The sequence below is a fragment of the Dromiciops gliroides genome, chromosome 3 (genome assembly GCF_019393635.1).
Source record: "Dromiciops gliroides isolate mDroGli1 chromosome 3, mDroGli1.pri, whole genome shotgun sequence".
NCBI classification, from domain to species: domain Eukaryota; kingdom Metazoa; phylum Chordata; class Mammalia; order Microbiotheria; family Microbiotheriidae; genus Dromiciops; species Dromiciops gliroides.
Window position 1 is genome coordinate 458,026,980 of NC_057863.1, and position 22,302 is coordinate 458,049,281.

The following is a 22,302-nucleotide window of genomic DNA, read 5'->3' on the forward strand; positions in this document are numbered from 1 at the left end:
ATGTGCTCCTCTATGGATATGTAGTTTATTGTTGTAAATAGAAAGGTAGGTATGTGGGTCACCAGTTGTTATTGTTTTCTCTATCTCCTCCTTTGGTTATCATAATATCCAGGTTTTTAAATTGTCATATCTTTTTTAAATAGTTGTTCTATTTCATCCCTTTACTCTCAGCCATCACTTCTTGTCACTCTCAATGTCTTTTTAAAAATGGTGCCAGACAATATTCTTGATATGGACTTACTAACAAAAAGTCGGACTATTACTATTTTTGGACTATTATCTCAATTGATGGAAACACTATTGCTATTTATGTAGTTTGAGACTGAACTAGCTGCTTTAGCAGCCACGTGTTTTAATTGCCTCATACTGAATTTTGCAATTTGTAAAAGTTTCTAGTTTTTCTCACAAATTGCCTTTAAACTAAATATTTTAATTTTGCAATTTTTCAAAGCTAACTGCAGGATTTTATATTTATTCTAATTACATTGAATGTTCTTAGATAATTTTTATAGTATTGTTGAGGAATTTTTTAATCCTAATTATGTCCTGAAACATGTTCAGTAGCCTTTCTAGCTTTCTGTCTTCTATTTGATAATCATACCTTTGGGTTTTCCAGGTTAGAGAAAAAAATGACTTCTTGGTGAACCCATGCTAGCTTCTGGTGATCATGCCACTCTTTTTAAGTATGTTTACCATATATTTAATAATCCATTCTAGACTTTTCTGATGTAAAAGGAACAGAATTCCCTTGCCCCTCAACACTAAGTGGTATTTATCTATGTATCTTCAAAATCTGTAATTTCTATAAGTGGGTACAATCCCTTACAGGAAAATGTTTGGCAACTCAATGTATCTACCTGCTCTCTCTGTACTTATTTTTGAGATAAGTGGTTTAACCTTAAGTAGTGTTTCTGAAGATTGACTGTTGGGGCTGAGAAGCAATTAGTACAAATGGAGAGCCTCCTAGACTTGGAATTAGAAGACATAGATTTATACACTGGTCTTATCATTCACTTCCTGAGTAACTTTGCTTAAGTCATTTAACCTCTCTGCGCCTTATTTTTGTCTATGAAATATAGAATAATAACTACACTGCTCATAGGGCCATTGTGAGAATGAAATAATGTAACTTAGGTAAAGTTCTTTGCTAATCATATGACACAATAAATGTCAGCTATTAAGTAGTTTTGTTCCAAAGGGTTTGATCCCTTTCAATATTGCAATAATATTTCTAGTGAGCACAAAGAGGTAAATAGAGTCCGACATTTCAAACTGTTAAATATGTCCAAAACTAATTCTCTTCTGCTAACAAAATGGATGATATCCAGGAATTCTAGAGGAGTTTTCATTTTCATAATCCCATAAACTTAATCAGTATTTCCACCTAAAATCTTGTTTAATGTTTTACAGATTACTCTGATCACATTTTTTAATACTTTCCAGAGTTGTAATGGATAGGTATTTCTTTTCACATGTTCCATTTTTGTTTTCTGGCTAGCATTAGGAAAGCACAAGGTAAAAGCTTATTAGTGATCATTAAGATTTGTTGTTGACAAAAACTCCAAGTATTTGGTGCAGGAAATAAAATGATATTTTTTTTCTTGATAATATAGGGTTGGATGTGTCCAGAGCCTGCATCAGAAAGGGAAGACTTGGTATATTTTGAGCATAAGTCAGTTACTAAATTGTGCAAGGAGCATGATGGAGAGTATACTAGAGGAGAAGAAAGCAGTGCCAGCCCTCTAGAACGGAAGAGTGACAACCCTCTAGATATAGCTGTAACCAGGCTGGCTGATTTGGAGCGGAACATAGAGCGAAGGTATCTGAAGAGCCCCTTAAGTACCACCATTCAGATCAAACTGGATAATGTGGGCACAGTTACTGTCCCTGCTCCTGCACCATCCATTAGTGGTGATGGTGACGGGTAGGTTATTGAGATTAACTTGAAAAATTATTGTGCTTCTTTGCTAATTGGAGCCTATTTTCTATTGCCTGTTATCTATGTATCTTCTTGTATGTCTGTGATCCATATGGATCATGCTATTCTGCATGATGCTTTGTAAAGATATTTTTTTGTTATGTTTGTTGATTATTCTGCAAAGTGATCTTACATTTACCTGGTTGTGACTAAGCTTTGAGGCACGTAGCCACAGTCTGTGCACTACATCAAATTTAGTTGCTTAAACCTTATACTTATTGGCTGTATACGTGTTTTTGTCATTGCTTGGCTTTCAGTGTGATGATGATTGTTTCACATTCAAAACCCAGTAAATATGGATATGACCTACTTAATTTCTCTATATTTCAATGCAGAATTGAAGAGGATATTGCTCCAGGGCTCAGGGTATGGAGAAGGGCATTATCAGAAGCTCGCAGTGCTGCACAGGTAGCTCTGTGCATTCAGCAGTTACAGAAATCAATAGCATGGGAAAAATCAATTATGAAAGTTGTAAGTGTTTTTACTTAAGAAATACTATTAACTAATTTTACTTTGTCCCATTTTTCGATTTTCAGCTTTCTTAGCTTAATCATGAATTACCTATTGTTGTCTAAATATTATATATGCTGTAGCACTTGAGAGTTGGGCATCTTTTGTAAAGCACTGTGTAATCTGACATATTCTCTCAATGATGTATTTCTGATCTTCTTGATGAAACTCACCAAAAGCCATACCCTTTTTTTCCTTTACAGAATTGTTGATATATGTAGTTTCCTCTTTTATTGCTTAGAAAATATCAAACTGTAACTGACATTTTCTTAAGGATTTTATATGGATAATAGTTGTCGACTGGTGTGTTTTAGAGGCCCTTCCTCTTTTAAAGGGGATAAGGAAGATAAGAGGTACACAATATACTTATACAGTCTTAAAAATGTTCATGATCTCCAGCTCATGTCTACATCCTCTCTTGTTCTTCTGTATGTCTTTTCTTTTTTTTTCCCTCACTGTCAGAAATAAAGTGGCCACTTTTAACTTCTGCCAAAAGTTAGATATCTCATAGTTTGCACTGAGTATGCATTAATCACAATATGCTAATTTATTATTCATACCAATCCACAAATTCTTAGAGATCCCTAAGCCCAATCTTTGTATTTCACAGATGAAGAAATATAGAGGGGAAGTTGTCTATCTGTGACCAAATAGAAAGTAGTGGAGTCTAGATACAAACCCAGATCTTCTTATAGGAAATTTAGCACTTTTCCCCACTGTACCATGAATTAGAATTTTTCATTAGCCTTGAAGCATCCTGTCTCAGATACTTACTAGCTGTGTGACCCTGAGCAAGTCACTTAAGTACTATTTGCCTCAGTTTCCTCATATGTAAAATGGTGATAATAATAGCACCTACCTCACAGGGTAGACATGCAGGTACCTATCTAAGGAAGCTGAGTGGTATGGTAGAAAATGATGGATTTGGAGTCAGCCTGTGTTCAAATACTATGACTCCTTGGGACACTATCAAGTCACTTAACTTTTCAGGATCTCAGTTTCCTCAAGCAGAAGTCTGACCATGAATTTCCCCCCAAATCTCCAGTGGCTCTCTATTTTCTCTAGAACATATTACAGACTCTCAGCCTTCCCAGATTTATTCTGTGCCTCTCCCCCAAACCAACTTGAATACTCTGTTTTGTAACCAAAGTAACCAACTTGCTCTTCCATAATCCTGACCTTAAACCTCCTGAATTCGTGCCTTTGTTCAAATTCTCCTCTTTCTATCTCACTTAACTGTCCATGTTAGGAGGTAGCATGGTATGGTGGATAGTCAGCCTTGAGGCACATCTGGGTTTTCCTATACCAATGACATAACAGGTCCTTATTCCTATCCCTTTGTGTTTCTTGTATCTTCTAGTATAATGTTAGCTTTTCTCTACAGAAAAGACTTCCAGGATTTTATCTCTATATCCCCAGAAAGTAGCATAGTTCCTTGCACACAGATTAAGCCTTTAGAAGATGTTTGATTGAATTGATCACCAGATGATCTCCAAGCTCCCTTCTATTCACATAATCTCTAATTATCCAGTGAATAAAGGCCAGTGTGACTAGCGAAACATCTTTATTGTACTTTTTAAAAGCTTTTCAACACTTTTATAGCTTGTTTGAAATCCTAGTTAAGTTTATAATGTTCCTAACATACATTTAACATATCTGACACTGCATCTTCCATAATTTAATTAATTTCTCAAAAACATTTGCTTGATGTGTACTCCTATTACTCGTTATGAAGGTTGTCCTGAAGAGCAGTTGGGCATCCTTATCCAAATTTTTTCTTACAAATATTTTACCACTCTTTATACAACTGCCTTCTTTCCTATAGCAAATCCTTCAGACATGTTCTTTGTCTACTTATGTCTTAGGAATTTAATTACAGGAACTCAATAATCGCGAAGAGATTATCTGGGCATATAACACTGAATAAGAGAAAACTGTAATTTGATATCTTTTTATTGTTTTTAGCATGAAGAAGGCCCTTAATGACCATTTAATTCAGTGTTGCCATAGACTTTATTATTATTGTTAGTGTCTACATTTAACGTCATCTTCACCAATTTACTTATATATACATACATACATACACAATTTACAAGAATTCCCCAAGTCCCCAAGAAAATGCAAAGTGACTATTTTATTGTATAGTGCTATGTGTTTCATTCTCTTTATAAAACTTGAAATATTTGTAAGGACAAGTTTTAGGCTACTGAAACTATTGGTTTTAAACTAATGTTTCAAACTATTATTTGAACCCATCATAGAAAAAGAGATACACAGTGCTCTTCATACCTGGTATGATACCTGGTGCATAGAAGTGCTTAATAAATGTTTATGCTTTTAAAATTAAGAATCTTGATCTGGGGATTCAGGAGATTTTATTGTGTGACCTTGCAAAAGTCACCTAACCTTTGTAAGCCTGTTTCCTCTGGCATATGAAGGTGATCTCTTAGGTCTCTTCTGGGACTAATAAAAAAGAATAATAGCTAGTGTTTATATAGCAGTTTAGGTTTTACAAAATGCTTTACAAATATTATCTCATTCTATCCTCACAGTAACCTATTATCATCCCTATTTTATAGATGAGAAAACTGTGGGAGAGATTAAGTGACTTACCCAGAGCCATACAACTAAGTTGTATGACTTGTAAGGCAGGATTTGAACTCAGGTTTTCCTGATTCCAAGGCCATCATTCTATTGGTTTAGCACTAATAGTCTAAGAGTCCTTAACTTGTAGCACCCAGTTTTCCCACAGCTCTTCTCTCATTGTTTCACCTAAATCACTTTCATCTCCCCAACAGTACTGTAACCTTGAGGATAAGATCTAATCCCTTATTCTTGTTTTATATTGCATTCTCCTCTCTCTCCATCTTAACAGTGTTAGTCACCTTGGTTGATTGATTACTTCTGGCACCAAATTCACATGTAAAATTTAAGGTTAGAATCTAGGGCTGATATCTCTACAAAGTTGATTGCTATATGCCCATAGATCTTAAAGTTTTATTAAGCCATTGTCTCTGTCATGGCCACCTCTCTTCAGTTGATAGGAATACTCCAAAGGGAAATTATGATCCATGTTAATGGCTCTTCTCAGCCCAACTCAAATATTTTACATTACTGAAAGGACCCACCCCTCTATCTCACTCCCATATTGTAATAATAGAAAAGTAGTCCACTTCATTAAAATGCCGGGAACCCCTCCCCTGTTCTAGGGTGCCCTAGCTTTCTAGTGATTAAAAGAACTTTTAAACTTTAGAAGTAAAGGATTTCAACCAAATGTTTTTGTGCATACTAACATGGAGTGACCATTTTCTAGTACAAATATCAAACTTGATTTTCACAAAATTGAAAACCTAATGTCTTTATCATCTTTCCCTAATATTACAGACAGAAATTTATTTTTTAAATCTTAACTGTAGAAAATGTTTTGCAGTGTATTTTAATTTTCCCTTATAGAAGACAGCACAATTTTTTATATGAATGATCTGAAATATGTTAGCTTTTTAAAAGAGATTTACATTTAATGTTCATGGTGGTGGTATAGATTTTTTACTCAATATCTCTACAAATAGACTTATTTTTAAAATGTGACTCAAATATAGACTATTACATTCTTGTCAAATCAATGTATTCCTGAATATGATAGAAGACATACCTACCACTGAAGGAATCAATGAACCATTTCTCATCTGATCTTAGTTATACATATCAGTTTTACTACTTTAGTGTGTATATGTGATAATTCAATGAATCTGAGATATCACTGGTGTGGGTCTTCCCTCCATCAGTGTAAATTACCACTTTTCCGGATCCACTCAACCCACTTGAGACCTTCTTCTATCTCTTTTAATATTTAGGATGGTCCCAAAGCACTTGTGCTCTTATCTTTCAACTTCACTACTGACTGGTCCACTTTCTTTTTTGGTTGTGTCCCTGGTAATACTTTTTTATGCCTTTTCTTGAACACAAATCGGTATCTTATTTATACCCACCACACACCTTATTGATTCAGCTGTTAATTGAGAGAACATTTGTATTTTTTTTAAATGGCCAGTTGAAAGTGCTGCTTATTTCAAAATATGATTTAACCTAATCTCCTATTCTCAGTCAATTCTGGATCTAGCTCATTGTCTTCTGTCCAAGTTCATGTTGCAATTTGGGCACTGTGTGGTTTTTTTTTCTTTTTCTTTCTTTTTTTGTTTTATTTCTCTTAATAAGCTTTTGTAGTCTGTGTTTTTCATCTACTTTATTTTTCTATTGTGGATGGTTAGGCTGCTAGCATATATACATTTAACAGATATTTGCTGACAAGAATATTATATAGCTGTAGGTTTAATGACAAAATTTGTTAAGTTGTATTTGCATTTTAAAGAAGTGAGTACTCTGCATATTACAAATTCATGAACATTTCAAATTATCTTCAATGCTCTGAGATTTTGCTTTTGTACTAAATAGATGTGAACATGTAAATTAACTTGGTATTGAGACAGTGAATGCTATAACAAATCTAAATTAGTATTAATTTTATGTTAAAATGTTCTTATTCTTTTAAATATTGATTGCAAGATGTTTTCTGTTATGTGAGCAAAAATGTGTAAGAATACATAGTAATGTATTAAGCCATTCAAAATAAGATTTTTAAATGTTTTCTCTCAAAAATACTCAGAGTACTGTATTTTTATATTTTTTACTTTTCTTCTTTCACTTGCTTATAGACATAGTATGTTTATACTTAAATTTTGAGATTTTTAACCTACTTATCACACTTCTAGTACAAAGATATCAGAAATTTACAAAAGGAGAAATAATTATATTTTAAGTTAGTCAAAGGAAAAGAAATCATGAACTCTAATTCTTTGTTTTAGCTTGCAGTCCCTTTCCCTTACTTTGAATAAGAATTATGTTCATGGTAATCTGCTTAATTGTAGCAAACATTTCATTTGGTTCAATTCTCACATTCACCTTTTCATCAGTTTTTAAAGTAGAAACAAAATTAAAGAGAAATGTGTTCTTTTAGTTAGAATAAAAATCTGGGAAAACCCTGAATCTTAATCCTATTTCTGACACAGGTTCCTCTTTAATTTATTTTAATATTTAACAGTAACCTTAACCCTTACTTCCTTCACAGGATATTATGAAGATCATTGGCCAAAGATGGCCAAAAGAGAAAAATCATCTTAAAAATATATCATGTATTTAAGCTATTCATTGCTTTATGTGCTCTAATGTCATGTTAATTATTCCATATGTTAATGTGTACATGCTTCTGAAGTGTTTGCGGGCATTCAGCCTTTAGCTTTGGTCTTTGCAATATACATAAAATATGCATTTTACCCCAGTAGATTTGCTCACCCTGTCATGTGGTCCATATCTGTGTAATGAGAGATACATAGATGTGTATGGCTATTGTATGTATGTTAGCAAGCGGAATGTTAATTATTAGTGCAAAATGTGAATTTTGGTACATTTAATTTCCCAAGAAGTCTCAAGATAGTATTGATTTTAAGTGATTTTTCATGTATTGTAGTACTGCCAGATTTGCCGAAAGGGAGATAACGAGGAACTGCTCCTTCTCTGTGATGGCTGTGACAAAGGCTGCCATACTTACTGCCATAGGCCCAAGATTACCACCATACCGGATGGGGACTGGTTTTGCCCAGCTTGCATTGCCAAGGTAATATTGACCTTAAGGTACACTGAAAGGTTGTTTTTTGTGTTGTTGGTTTTTTTTACTTGTCATGAGTCAATTCACAGGTTTTGTGTTTTTGCCAATTAATGAGTTTCCCTTACTATATAATGTTGGTACCAGGATATTCTGGCTGGTCCATATATACATTAGAAACTTCCATCAACTTGCTTCAGTGTTGCAAATGCTAAAATGCTTTAATAAATGCAAGTGGCAGTAGAAGGAGTAATAATAACAATTAGAGTAAACTATCTATGCTCAGAGATAGGTAAGGAATAAAGAAAACCAGTTCCATTTAGTTTAAAATATTTTCTTTATCATTTAAAAACTAGAGATACAAATGTAATACTGTGAATTGATAGAAATGCATTTTTAAAAGTTTAGTTTACATCAGTATAGGTCATAATCATAACCTAATTGTGACTTATTAGTAGAATGAAAAGACCACTGTTAAGGGCTAAAATTCTAGCTAGTCTGTCTAAAATATCTAATGAGTGGTCGCCAATAAATTGTAAGCTTTAGCAAGAGTTAGACTTTTAAGCATTTATTAAGGAGAATAAGAGTTTGGTAAAGAGAGAAGAAAAGGCCTAGATTCCTATCTATTAAAGGGAGAGCACATTTCTAGCTCCGCTCTCCACCAGAGTCCAGAGGAAAGAGAGCGCGAGACTGAGCACCAGGCTCCCCCCTTCTTCCTCCCACTAGCCTGCGTCACTTCCTGACGCCAAAGAAAAGACTCCTGGTCTTGCCCTCAAAGACCTTCGCTTCATGGGCGGAATTCTTCTACAGTAAGTCTCCAGCAGGTGGCATTATTCCAATCGTTACACCACTGGACTTTGAGTCAGTATGTCTGAGTTCTAGTCCTGTCACTGACTAGTTGTTTCTGGCTCTCATTTTCCTCATCTGTAAAAATAACAGCCTTAGACTAAATGATTTCTATGATTCCTTATAGCTTTGGGGAGGGTAGAATGCATGATTCTAAGAATTTAGGAATACTTTCTTTTTCTATTTGATATTTCAGTTTTCAGTTATATATGTAAAACAGCTGTGTCTGATAAAATACTTTTGAAATAGACTAGATGTCGGTCACATAGAAGGCACTTAAAAATGTTTATTCAGATACTTCCTATTTATGGGGTAAGTGACTGGGCAAGTCACTTGACCTATTTGCCTGTTTCTTTATCTGTAAAATGGAGATAATAATAGCATCCATCTCACAGGGTTGTTGTAAGGATCAAATAAGATAATCATGTTCAAGTGCTTAGCACAGTATCTGGCACATGGTACACACTGTATAAATGATAGTTATGATTCTATTCATAAATGTATGCATATGTATATTTAAATAGTTTATATGCATACAATCTTCCTTTATATACATAAGCAGCATGCTAGCCTCTGTCATATTGAACCCTAACTAAGTACAAACTAATTTTGCTTATTCATCAGTAATTTGGGTGGAGTTTTATGTTACTTATTTTTATGATTCTGTATTTTGTATTTGTTCATTCTCCTTTAAGATCATTTTGGAGACACTGAGAATAAAAGCAAACACTACCCATTCTAGAAAAAAAGAGTTCACTCAGTCAGCTAGTCATTTACACCTAACTCAGTAACTGGAAAGGATTGATATAGAGCAATTGAAAAACTAATTGGGGGAAAAACTATTTAGTGATGTGAAAGAAGTCCCAATAAACTTCCAGGATGACTTTAAAAAGCCAGGAAACATAGCTGGGCTTTGTCCCCAAGCAAAAAGTTTTCCATATATTAGTTTTATTTGTGAAGATAGAATAAAAAGCACAGGTGCCCTTTCAGAATATTGTTTTAACTTTACATAAAAAAGAATCAATTTTATATACCTTCAACTTAAGTTTTTTTAAATACACCTATAATTTACCATACATTTCTGAAGCTTTCAAATAGTCATGCTTAGACTGCATATTCAGGGCTAATTGTGAAATTTTAGCAGAGTTTAGTGGGAAGAATACTGGATATGAAGTCTGAATGCCTAGGTTTAAATCCTTACTCCTTACTCTGTGACCATGAACAAATAATTTCCACCTATTTGGTCCTCAGTTTCCTTAGCTGACAAATGAGAAGGTTAGAGTAGATAATCCTAAAGGCCCCTTCCAACATCACATCCTTTGGCAAAACCATTTGTTTTACTATTCTATTGGAATAAAAATATTTAATAAATTCATATATATATTTACAATAGATTATAGGTATGCTAATAGATACCTATTCAAGGGTTTAGTAAAATTCACAGTTTTAAGAAAACAACAAATATCACCAAAATTTTTATTATATAATTATATTTCAAAATTCAGATTTCTTAAAGTGAAATTGTTTTTTAGGACATGCATCCAAATAACATTTAAAGCAATACAAACCGATGATAGTAAGTTATTTCTGTCCATTATCCAAGATTTGGGAACTGCTTTTTTTTGTTTTCCTTAGTCTTTTTCCTCTCTCCTCTGTTTTCCTAGAATATAACATTTCTTACTTTAAAAAAAATTATCAAAATGAATTCAAGAAAACCTAGGCTTGACTCCTGACTCTGTCGGTCACTGGCTATGTGATCTTGGACAGGTTATCTCCCTGCCCTGGGCTTCAGTTCTCTCATCTGTGGAGTAAGGAAGCTGGAAGAGATGGCCTCTGGGGTTCCTTCCAGCTGGAAATATATGATCCATAGGAAGAGTAAAATTTAAAAGCACTTCTTCCCTCAATCAAAATATCAAACATTCTTAACGTTTTTCATTGAGGAGCCTGTAGCATGGCTCATGCAAGCTAAGATGATCTAGTTAATATGGAACCTTCATTGAGTGAAAAGAAACAAAACAAATGGATAAAATTCATCTGTAATTTTTTAAAGCTGTAATTATTTAAATCTGTAACAGGAGGAATGTTTAGGCTTATAATATATTTATCACCATGGCTGTAATCTTTACATTTTACTTTACATATGTTAATTAGAAGCCTAAATAATATGAAATGTCACTTGTAAAATACTTCAATACTACAAGAATCTGTGGTTCTACAAGCAAGGGTACCAAAATAGATAACAATCTCTCTATGACAAAGGTGTCAAACTCACTGCCAAAGCCTATGAAACCAGATGAAAATGTAAGTGGGAAATTTTTAACTAAATAAATAAAAACACAGCACAACACAAATAATATTAATTTATGTTTTTCTAAGGGAACACACTGCCTTCCTGACTCAGAAAATGTGTACTATAGCAAATTAATTTCCTTCTTCATAGAGTTGTGCTTGTGGTTATGGTTGTTTGGCCCTTTCATTCATGTCCAACTCTTAGGGATCCCATTTGGGGTTTTCTTATCAAAGATACTGAAGTGGTTTGCCATTTCTTTCTCCAGCTCCTTTTACCGATGAGGAAACTGAGGCAAACAGAGTGAATTGCCCAGGGTCACACAGCTAGTAAATGTCTGAGACCAGATTTGAACTCAAAAAGATTAATCTTACTGATTCTCAGCCCATTGCTCTATGTACTGTGCCACCTAGCTGCCCCTTCTTTATGAATTATGATTCTGAGCTTACCAACTTCATGTTAACTGTTAACAGAGAAGTGAAATGTGGTCAATTGTAAGCAAGGAATAGGGAGCAGGGGCACAGAATACCAACACTAAGCAGTTTTCCAATTTTTTCCTGAGATCGACACTAGAGTCTACTTTGTTAAAAGTGCTATAAATTCTCAGAATATTTGGTACTTTTCAAATGTAAATATATGTCTTTTCCAAAATCAAATGTAAATGATTTTTTTTGTTTATCCATACTACATTATTCTATAAATAGGAGTTATATAACCTGCTGCCTAAAAGGTCATATAATTTTGTGAAGATCAGTGTAGTCATTTTTGCTTGTGTTTAAAAACAGAGACTATATTATAATTTTGATATGATGGTAAATCTGGGTTTGCAGTTGAGGAAAAGACTGATTTTTCTTCTACTTCCACCATTTTCCCCCACCCGCCTTTTACCGCCACAGCACTGGTTGTGATACAGTACACAAAACTTAGAAAAAACTTTTGGACTGCTGTAAGTGGATGTACTGCATTATAAGATCCTTTATGTTGATTTGCAAATAATAATCTGTAAATATGCATATTATCATAAGTATTAGATGCTCACTTATATGTCCAAAACTGAAACTGAAGACAATTGTGGGACCAGAACATGATTCTCAGCTTACAAGAAACAGAAGCGGGGGCGGCTAAGTGGTGCAGTGGTTAAAGCACTGGCTCTGAATCAGGAGTCCCTGAGTTCAAATCCGGCCTCAGACACTTGACACTTACTGGCTGTGTGACCCTGGGCAAGTCACTTAACCCCCATTGCCCCACAAAAAAAAAAAAAAAAAGGAAGAAGAAACAGAAGCAAAAAGTCCACTCAACTGTGTTCATTTCTTCATAATTTTTGGAATTTTGTTTAAAAATATGAAGGAATGCTATTTTTTTTGTTTACTCTGCCCATATGCAGTATGGGGGAAATTAAATTGATTTTTACAATGTATATATAACTAATTTTAAGTGTCTACAATCGTCTGTGGCCCAAGGACTCCTTGGGGGAATTTTTGGCCTTATAATGAAAAAAAAAGTTCTTTACCTCTGAGGTAGCTATTTGAAATGATTAGAAATTTGATTAAAGTCTTGGTCCTCACTGTAACCACCTTTTAAAAACTTCTGTGTTCTCAGAAAATGAGACTATAGCCAACTGTCACTCTTTTAATATTTTCTAGTTAAAATTTATCTGCTTGAGAGGTCAATTCTGGAGAGTTGAGAAATTCCCTCAAATTAGATTGTAGCTTTGAAATATTCTTGAAATGAGCTACATCAATATTATAATCTACTCAACTCTTTCCTAATCATTGTAAGACTTATATACTCAGTAGTTAAGAAAATTGTGTAAATAAAGGAGTTCATCAGGGAACTAGTTTTTTTCAAGTGCTCTATGTATTTTCTTTGAATTTAGATATACCAGTCACGGAGTTATGAATAGAATTGTTTAAGAAACCTTATAAATTATCTTGTCCATCCCCCTTATTTTATAGATGAGAAAACTGAGGCCCAGAAAAGTGAATTGATTTGCCCAATATCTTACAATTAGTGTGAAAACTAGAACCCATGATTGTAAATTCTTAGTCCTGTGTTCTTTCCACTGAAACACATTTTGCATTTTTTTAACAAATAAGTCATTAACCCCTCTCCTATTCAGCATCCCTCTGAGCACATTAAAGTTTCTTAATAAATTATGCATGTATATGTGTATATCATGTGTATATAATATGTATGCATGTACAGATAGTTCAAACATATATGCATATAGAAGGTACCATTATTTTTGTCTCTTTAAAAAACAAAAACTGCCCCTATCTAGATTTTATACATTTTCTACTTAGAATTTTTTTCATATTTAACATAGTATGATTGTCATTCCCCTTTGGGATTTTAATAATCTTTGAACTCTGAGTAAAATTTCATGTTTTGTTCACACAGCTTTTCTTAATTAAATTGTATTCTAAATGAAAATCTTTTATAATCTTTGAGAATCCATTCACTTAGTGCTTTAGAGAAATATTCCTGACGTTCCACAGTAAAAATGATTGATGTACAGTAGTGTTAGTGTACTAGAGCTCTAAGAATTCTGAAGATGAATTGATAGGTGGAAGAGTTTTCTTGCTGTATTAGCTTTTAGTCTTGTCATTTAGAGCTGGCATAAGTACAGAATTCTCTTTGAAAATGGGAAGGAAGTTAGATTTGATTTACATTATGAAGCATTCGGTAAGAAATCGTTTCAAAACCTCTCCAAAATTCTTTCCTACTTTATTATTTGTACTGGAAATTTAGTGGCTCTGTGTATCACTTTGTAACAATCAAACACTTTAGCACTTGTTTTTGATTTATGCAATTCTTTCCTTCTCCCAAGAGTAGTTTAAAATAAGGCCCTTTGGGGGCGGCTAGGTGGCACAGTGGATAAAGCACCGGCCCTGGATTCAGGAGTTCCTGAGTTCAAATCCGGCCTCAGACACTTGACACTTACTAGCTGTGTGACCTTGGGCAAGTCACTTAACCCCCACTGCCCCGCAAAAAAAAAAAAAAAACAAAAAAAAAACAAAAACAAAATAAGGCCCTTTTTGTGGTGTTGTTCTGTTACTTCTTTTAGCATAGAGAAAATATCTTTATAAATCTATCAAACTTCTATATTGCTTATACCTTATTTATCTTTTTCTGTTATAGGCAAGTGGTCAAACTCTAAAAATAAAAAAACTTAATATCAAAGGAAAAAAGAGTAATGAACAAAAGAAAGGGAGGAAATTATCTCTAACGGGTGATACTGAAGATGAAGATTCAGCAGCCACAAGTAGTTCACAAAAGAAGGGAAATAAAGACCCCAAGAAAAGAAAAATAGAGGAAAACATCTCTCTGAACTTGTTAAAACAAGAAAGTTTTACTTCTATTAAGAAACCTAAAAGAGATGATTCCAAGGACCTGGCTTTATGCAGGTAGGGTTTCTTTTCTTCTTTTCTTTACATTTTCAGTATTCTTTTAAATGTATTAGGAACTTTCCAAATTTTTTTTTAATAAATGCTATTTTTTAATTTGTATTAGTAGAAAAAATTAGTTTTAAAAATGAGATTTCTTTGCCTTTAACCATATGTTCTATTAAAATGTACTGTATTTATTAACTTAACTATGAATTTGTTTCAAACATTATTTAGCATGATCCTGACTGAAATGGAAACTCATGAGGATGCATGGCCTTTTCTACTTCCTGTAAACTTGAAACTTGTTCCTGGTTATAAGAAGGTTATTAAGAAACCGATGGATTTTTCTACCATTAGAGAAAAACTAAGTAGTGGACAGTAAGTAAACATATTATGTGGTAAAGCAATAGGCAGCTGCTAACAACATATGTGACATTTATTTAAAATTGGCTTTATCATGGCTCTAGGCTATCACAGAATTCCAAAGGTAGTCAATTATTAAAAGTTTTAAATAAGGAATGCCTAAAAGCAGAGGTCTTGATTATTCCTTTTCTCTTTTTTGTGTGTTCTACCCAGTAATTAGTTAGGGAGAATAGCTTTCCAGTAACTGGATGGTACACTTTGCCATACCATATAAGAGTTCCTCCTAGGGAATAGAAGGGCACATACATATTCTACATGAATGAGTTTGCCTCCCATGGACAGTGTGCACTTTTGGAGAAATGCAGGTGGGCCCGTTCAGTGGCAGAACAAACCCATACATTTCCTTGTCATTTCCTTCCTTCCTCCTCCAAACCAGTTAATGGCTTTCCTTAAGGATCTTAAACTACATTGCCCCTCTATAACCAGGAAGAGAACAACTAATAAATCTACCACCTATAATTGTAAATTTCTGAGCAATCAGACAAACCCCAAATAAATACATTGTTTGATTTTGAGCATTTTTTCCCTAAGAAGATAGCATAGAACTGAGTCAATTTAGAAGTTGCTTGGAACTTTGTTTAGGGTTCATCTGTGTTGTTTCCATATTGGTCAAACAAATTTATAAGAGAAATCTTAAACTATTGTGATGTTATGTCTAATATTACAAATATTATAACTAATACATTTTAAATTTAAAAAATTTAATGACATTTGACAGATTCTACATTTAGAATTTCTGTTCAGCTGCACAATTTGGATCCACGCAAAGTCTTTATGCCATATGGAAATGTATTTTTAAATAGAGTGGCATCTCAAAACTGCCAAATTAAGCAGCCCCAAGATGATTATGAAAGTTGAGAATTTGTGGAGTTACCTAACCTGGATGGGACTTTAGTAGAATTTGGAAGGAGGAGACCTGTGATTGGGCAGAAATGATTGGAAAAGAAATGGGGTCTGAGAGATGTTTTTAAAGGCTGAAAAGAAATTTAAAACAGCGAATGGAATGGAGGTTATGGTTAGGGAACTGATGGCAAGCACTAGGGAAGGCAGTTGGTAGAGAGTTTGTAAAGCTTCACCTTAATGTGGGAAATAACTGAAACTATCTAAAGGGTTCTGAAGCAGGGCAGTAATATGGCTGAAAAGGGGAATGGGAGATGGGCTGGAGGCCAAAAGGAAGGCAGCCGCCAAAGTCCAGAACTGAGGTAATTGGGACTAAGACAAAGGTTTAGCTAATAGAATGGAAGAGAAACAGTATTTTGAAGAAATACTACTAAAAAAGAAGCAATAATGGACTACCTCAGGATATAATGAGTTTCTGCCATTAGAGACTTTTCAAACGGGCTGGACGTTTTGTTAGGGTGTTAGAGCAGAGTTTGTTTACTGCTTTCAGGTACAGGATGGATATTAGATGTTCCTTCCACAAACGAGATTTTTTATATTTATAATCATTGAAAGTCATTGACTTAGGTCTGGCTCAAGATAGAGTACTGACTCTGGTTTTGGGGGCTAGATTCCTCATAAGAAATTTTTTAGATCCCTGAAAATGCTGGAGAAGCAGTACAAATTTCTGCTGTTTTGCTTTTCAGTATTATTAAAGCAATATTCCCAAAGCTTCAGTGTCATCACTTCTAATGTATTAATTTTTTAAAATACTCTTTATCCCAAGTCAGAAATAATTTAGCATTTGCATTTCTAAAAGCCCTCTTTTGAAATATATTGGTACTTCATTTGGCTTTAATACCACTCACCTCCTGTTTATTGATTAGAGCAGTTTCCTTCCCACTGTGCTTGCTCACAGAGTATGAGCCTTTCCTAGTGGAAATACTGAAAAAACCTGAGAGGCTTAAGATGCCTTTTTCCATTTAGAGGAGGGCTATTTCTTATGACATTATCACTTGCAAATGAGTTTTACATGGTTTCTTTTATTTGTATTGGTCTACCTGGAGCTGACTGGAAGAATAAGAAATAAAGGAGTTTATTGCTGAGAGTGAAGAATGAATTTGGAAAAAGTACCTGAAGTTTACAAAGGGAGAAAATAAACTGAGAAGATAGTGGATAGCGCAGATCTTAGATAGCTATAAGCTACCTAAAGCAAGGTGGATATATGTATGCATAAGTTTGAATGGAAGACTATATAGTTAAGTGCCTGAGCATTGAAACGAAGTGTGTCTTAAGTAAGGGCACTACTGTTCCTCTCCTTTGTGTTAAAAAAAAAGGGGGGGTGGACAGCTAGGTGGTGCAGTGGATAAAGCATCAACCCTGGATTCTGGAGGAACTGAGTTCAAATTCGGCCTCAGACACTTGACACTTACTAGCTGTGTGACCCTGGGCAAGTCACTAAACCCTCACTGCCCCGAAAAAAAAAAAAAGAAAGAAAAAAGAAACTGTAGGAGTACAAATCTAGAAACTGGAAGGGACCTTAAAATGAATCCTATGGGGATTAAGTGGTATCCTCAAGGTTAAGCTGATAGTGTCAGGGGTAGCTTTTGAACCTAGGTCTTCTGACTCCAGAAAGTCCTCTTTTCCTTATTACACTGCCTTTATTCCAATCACATAGCATGATATGCAAGTCCTGAATGATATTTGTGATGCTTAGGAAAAAAATCAACAATAAAAACCCCTAACAATGTGGCTAAGACACCTGGGAAAAAATGTATATATCAGAAATATGGAGTCATATGAAAACATGATTTGCAGAGATATACAGAGCCCTCCTCATTTAAGTCTGCTTATACTTCATAACAAAAAAAGACTTTTTCTAGAATTCCATTTTCATATTTTATATTTAGAAATTTCAGTTTGGAATTTTATGTAGCCAACTTAAGTCTAGCATTTCTGCTTGGTTTTGTCATGAATGAAGGAAGGAAGGAAGAAAAAAAATGTAAACATTGTTAATATGCCCTGGCACTATATGCTAACTCCTTGCAATCTGCCCATACAAAAAACTCCCTGGAGCCAAGGAACTTACATTATAGAGGGGAAGACAGTACACACTGAGCAGTTAGGTGGCACAGTGGAAAGAGTACCAGGCCAGGAGTCAGAAAGACTTGAGTTTAAATGTGGCCTCAGATGGTTGCTGGCTGTGTAACCCTGGGCAAGTCACTTAACCCAGTTTACTTCAATTTCTCATCTATAAAAATGAGCTGGAGAAGGAAAATAGCAAACCACACTTTGCCAGGAAAGCCAAATGGGATCACAGAGAGTCAGATACTACTGAAATGACTCAACAGTATGCATCAAGGAAAAGAGCTTTGGACTAGGTATCTTCTGGGTAATAAGTTGATCTGTCTCATCCTTTCCAGAAGTAATGATAATAGTAAGTTGATTATTATACCCAGAGCAGGAGGTAGAAAAAGAGAACAGAAGAATCAAAAGCAAGGCATCACAGATCCTCTTATTCAACAATCAAAATGACTTTGTTTCATTGGGGGGGTGGGGAAGATAACAAAAGCTTTCTTTCTTTTTTTTTTTCTTTCAGGTACTCTAACCTCGAAACCTTTGCTCTAGATGTCAGGCTTGTTTTTGACAACTGTGAAACCTTTAACGAAGATGATTCTGACATAGGCAGAGCTGGCCACAACATGAGGAAGTATTTTGAAAAAAAATGGACAGATACTTTCAAAGTGAGCTGAAGTTACCAGAACTGCTCTTCCCCCTTTAAACAGGACCGATGAGACCAGCAATGTGAACTGTATTTACATAAAAGTGCAAGGCACATACATAAGACTTTTTTTTTTCCTAAAGTATCAGAAAAGTGATACTACTTCTAAAGGCTTCACTCCTACAGCAACCATGGCCCTTGGTTATTGGTTTGTATGTTTTATCAACTAATTTAGGTAGAACAGGGAAGCACACCCAAAGAATTTTCAAAGAGAGGGGTGTTCTAGTGCAATAGCAATGAAAATATATCAAAACGCACTGAATATTCAACCACCAGAGCTCTACTTGGGAAATGGTTCTCCTTTCCCACTCAATAAATATCTATTTTTCATTTTTTTACTTTGTAGTTTATTTTTTAGTGAATGTATTTAATTTTATGAATTATTTATGATTAAACTGCATCCAGAATCTTCGTTTTCTGTGAAAAGGAAGAATTAGAAAATTGCTTTAAATCTTGAAAATACAACAAGGAATGTTTTAAAATATAAAACAAAGCCAAGTAAAACTGTTTACACTGATGTGCTATAAAAGCACTAAAAATTAAACTTTACTGTAGAGTAACAAGTACATTTATATATATGTTGCTGCATCACTTGTGTAGTTAAATTGTATTTCAAGACAGTGAAGAAAAATTGACATGTATATACTGTTCATTATTGTTTATATTAAGTATTGTTTTAAATATGTATGATGTGTACATATTGTTTGCAGACATTATTGTTTATGCCTTAGAAGGACTGTAGCATTTTATTTTAGTCTTAAGGTAATTATAGCTATACAGCTTGTACAGTAATTATCCTCTACCAACACTGTGGAGTCTCCTTAATCTTGGTAGTGCCTGCTTTTGAAACAGGGTGTAGGGGATATTAGTTTTCCATTTTTTCTATTTTGTTATATAATTTCAAGCCACCAGGGCCTCAAATTCAAGTATATAATCATTTGTATCCATGTGGAATAAAATTGTGACAATTTCCTACGCACACAGTATTTTTTCATAGAAACATTTCCCTCCCATTTGCCTTGCCACAGAAATAAATTTTAAAAAAAAAAGACATTTGTAACCACTGTGTTTTATCTACTGTGTGTTGTGGTGGCCTGTTGGAGGCAGATAGATCAGAATTTTTTTGTACCTATGTAAGAGTACTTGAAGTTTTATTTAAAATAAAATGTTGTGGAAAAGGTAGCAATCTTTTTTCCCCCTTTTTTTTAGGAGTGTTATTTTTCACTAGTATGTGTGGCACGGATACAATAAAAGACTTTTGCAAACTAGTTTAAGTTTTTTTTTTTAGTAATCCTAAAGTTAGAATATTTTTTTAATCTTGATTTCTAAATGCTTTTATTGACATCCACATAGAGAACCAGAAAAAAATGTGTTAAAAGTATAATATATCAAAATGATTAGATTCTTAATTTAGTTCATAGGATTCAACAAAAGGTCATAGCAGAGTTTCCATTATTTACAGCTAAATAGAGGGAAAATAAAAACATTTTTTAAATTAGTTGTTCTAACTTAGAATCAAGAGTCACAACATATACAAAAAGTATACTCCAAAATTCCTAAAATGGTTAGCTAATACTTGTATGACTATCATCAGCATGCTTATTATAGTGTAAATGTCAGGTTTCAGTTAACTAAACATTTAACTAACACTTTAAAGATTTCATTCAAAAAATACAAAATAGAGTTGAGAACTCAAATGTGTTTCTGTGTTTGAAAAATCGTTATTTGCTCCATATGGGTAATTTGTGCTTTGTGCCTTAGCTACTTTCTTTTTATTGCTTATGCTCCATGCCAGGGGTTCTTAACTTTTTGTGTGTCATGGACCCCTTCGGCAATCACATGAACTTTATCAACCTTTTTTTCAGAATCGTGTTTTTAAATGCATAAAATAAAATACATAAGATTGTAAAGGAAACCAATAAATTAAAACAGTTATCAAAATATTTTTTAATGTTCACAGACCTCAGGTTAAGAACCTTGATCTATGCATTTTAAATTAACCTATATTATATTAGATGGACTATAAAAGGACTACATATGAACATATTCCAGCACCTGCCCAAGGAACTTCTTAATGAGGGGAAAATACCAGAATGAAGAAACATAAAAACGCCAAATTCATTAAATGTTAATAACTACATTTAAAAGGCAAATAAAATATCCTTGAAAAAAGGAAATCTTGGTAAAATATTTAAATAGGGATTTTTTTTTACTACTACAAACTTCCTTCATACCTAGATTTATCAATAAAATGGGAATGTTCATTTTTCTTCATGCATGTGATACATCAGTACAATAAGTTCTTGATTATAATACTATTAACCTGACACACAGAGTACTTTACATAAATTATCTCATTTGATTCCTATAAGATAATTATTATAGGTAATATTATTACCTCCATTAATCAGATGAGGAAACTGAAGCTGAGAGACAATGAGAGACTTGCTCATGGTGATGAAGATATTAAATGTTGAAAGTAGAATTCTGGGCCTTGCCTTTCTGATTTTTAAATTAATTATTTTATACACTACACCATGTTGCCTCACAGTATCAAATGAGCCCATTAATTTAGGGTAGTCCCAGATAACAATTAAGCTACTCTGAAGATCTTGCATTTCCTAAGGGGCCTTATCTACCTTCACTGATGCTACTGTTGCTACAACTATCAACAACAATCAGATATAGCTATTCCCTGGGTTAGCTTCTGCCCTGGTCTGTTCAGAAGCTACAATGTTAAGAGGGCAATGGCACAATTCTATCACTGAGGCACCAAGTAGGTAAGGTGAAAATATCACCTTGCATATGTGGAACATCTCTAATGTACTTAAAACATCAAGAACTTATCACAAAGAGGCATGATATTATAGTGATGAAGGCTTCAGTTACACTATTTTCCCAAATCGGAGTCACTTACAATGCCTTGAATTTGCTACAATAATTTGATCTTTCAGAACATGGAGGAACCAATGATAGACACTTATTCTGAATCTACATTGTTCATCAAGGAGAAGGAACTGGGTCTTGGAATACACATGATGTTAACTTTGGCAAGATGGAAACATTCCACTTAGAATTTACATTAAAAAGGAGAGAAAAGCTAGGCATAGTTTGAAATCTACTCTAAAATTTTAAGAAAGCACATTTCAAAGGTTCGAGTTTAGTTACTGTAACCTAAAATTCTATGGGGGAAGTCAGTCCAGGAAGAATAGGAAGCTTTCTAAAATTAAATTCTGAAGCTACAAAGAGAATTTGTCTGAGAATGAAAAAGGGGAGTTCTCTAAAGAATCCAATGTATAAACACTAGGAAAATCACCAAGCAACTTAGATTTTAGAAGGAGATGGAAACAAGAGGGCAGGTGGTGGCACAGTGGATAAATCACTGGGTCTGGAATCAGGAAGAACCTAGATGCAAATTCAGTGGCAGACATTAGCTGTGTGACCCTGGGAAAGTTACTTAACTTTTTTTGCCTTGGTTCCCTTATTAATAATAAGCACCTGCCTCTCAATGTTATTGTGAAGATGAAATGAGATAACTGTAAAGTGCTT

The 22,302-nt window shown here is 34.0% G+C and overlaps 1 protein-coding gene across 1 annotated transcript in view; it reads left to right on the forward strand.

The window, feature by feature from the left end:
- BAZ2B (bromodomain adjacent to zinc finger domain 2B) overlaps positions 1–20,454 on the forward strand; it is a 358,773-nt gene extending 338,319 nt beyond the window's left edge. The window contains 6 exon segments of the mRNA XM_043993621.1: positions 1,614–1,819; positions 2,314–2,449; positions 8,013–8,159; positions 14,422–14,687; positions 14,904–15,047; positions 18,571–20,454. Of these exon segments, the coding sequence (XP_043849556.1) occupies positions 1,614–1,819; positions 2,314–2,449; positions 8,013–8,159; positions 14,422–14,687; positions 14,904–15,047; positions 18,571–18,724 (1,053 nt within the window). The 3' untranslated portion in view covers positions 18,725–20,454.
- The last annotated feature ends 1,848 nt before the right edge of the window (positions 20,455–22,302 follow it).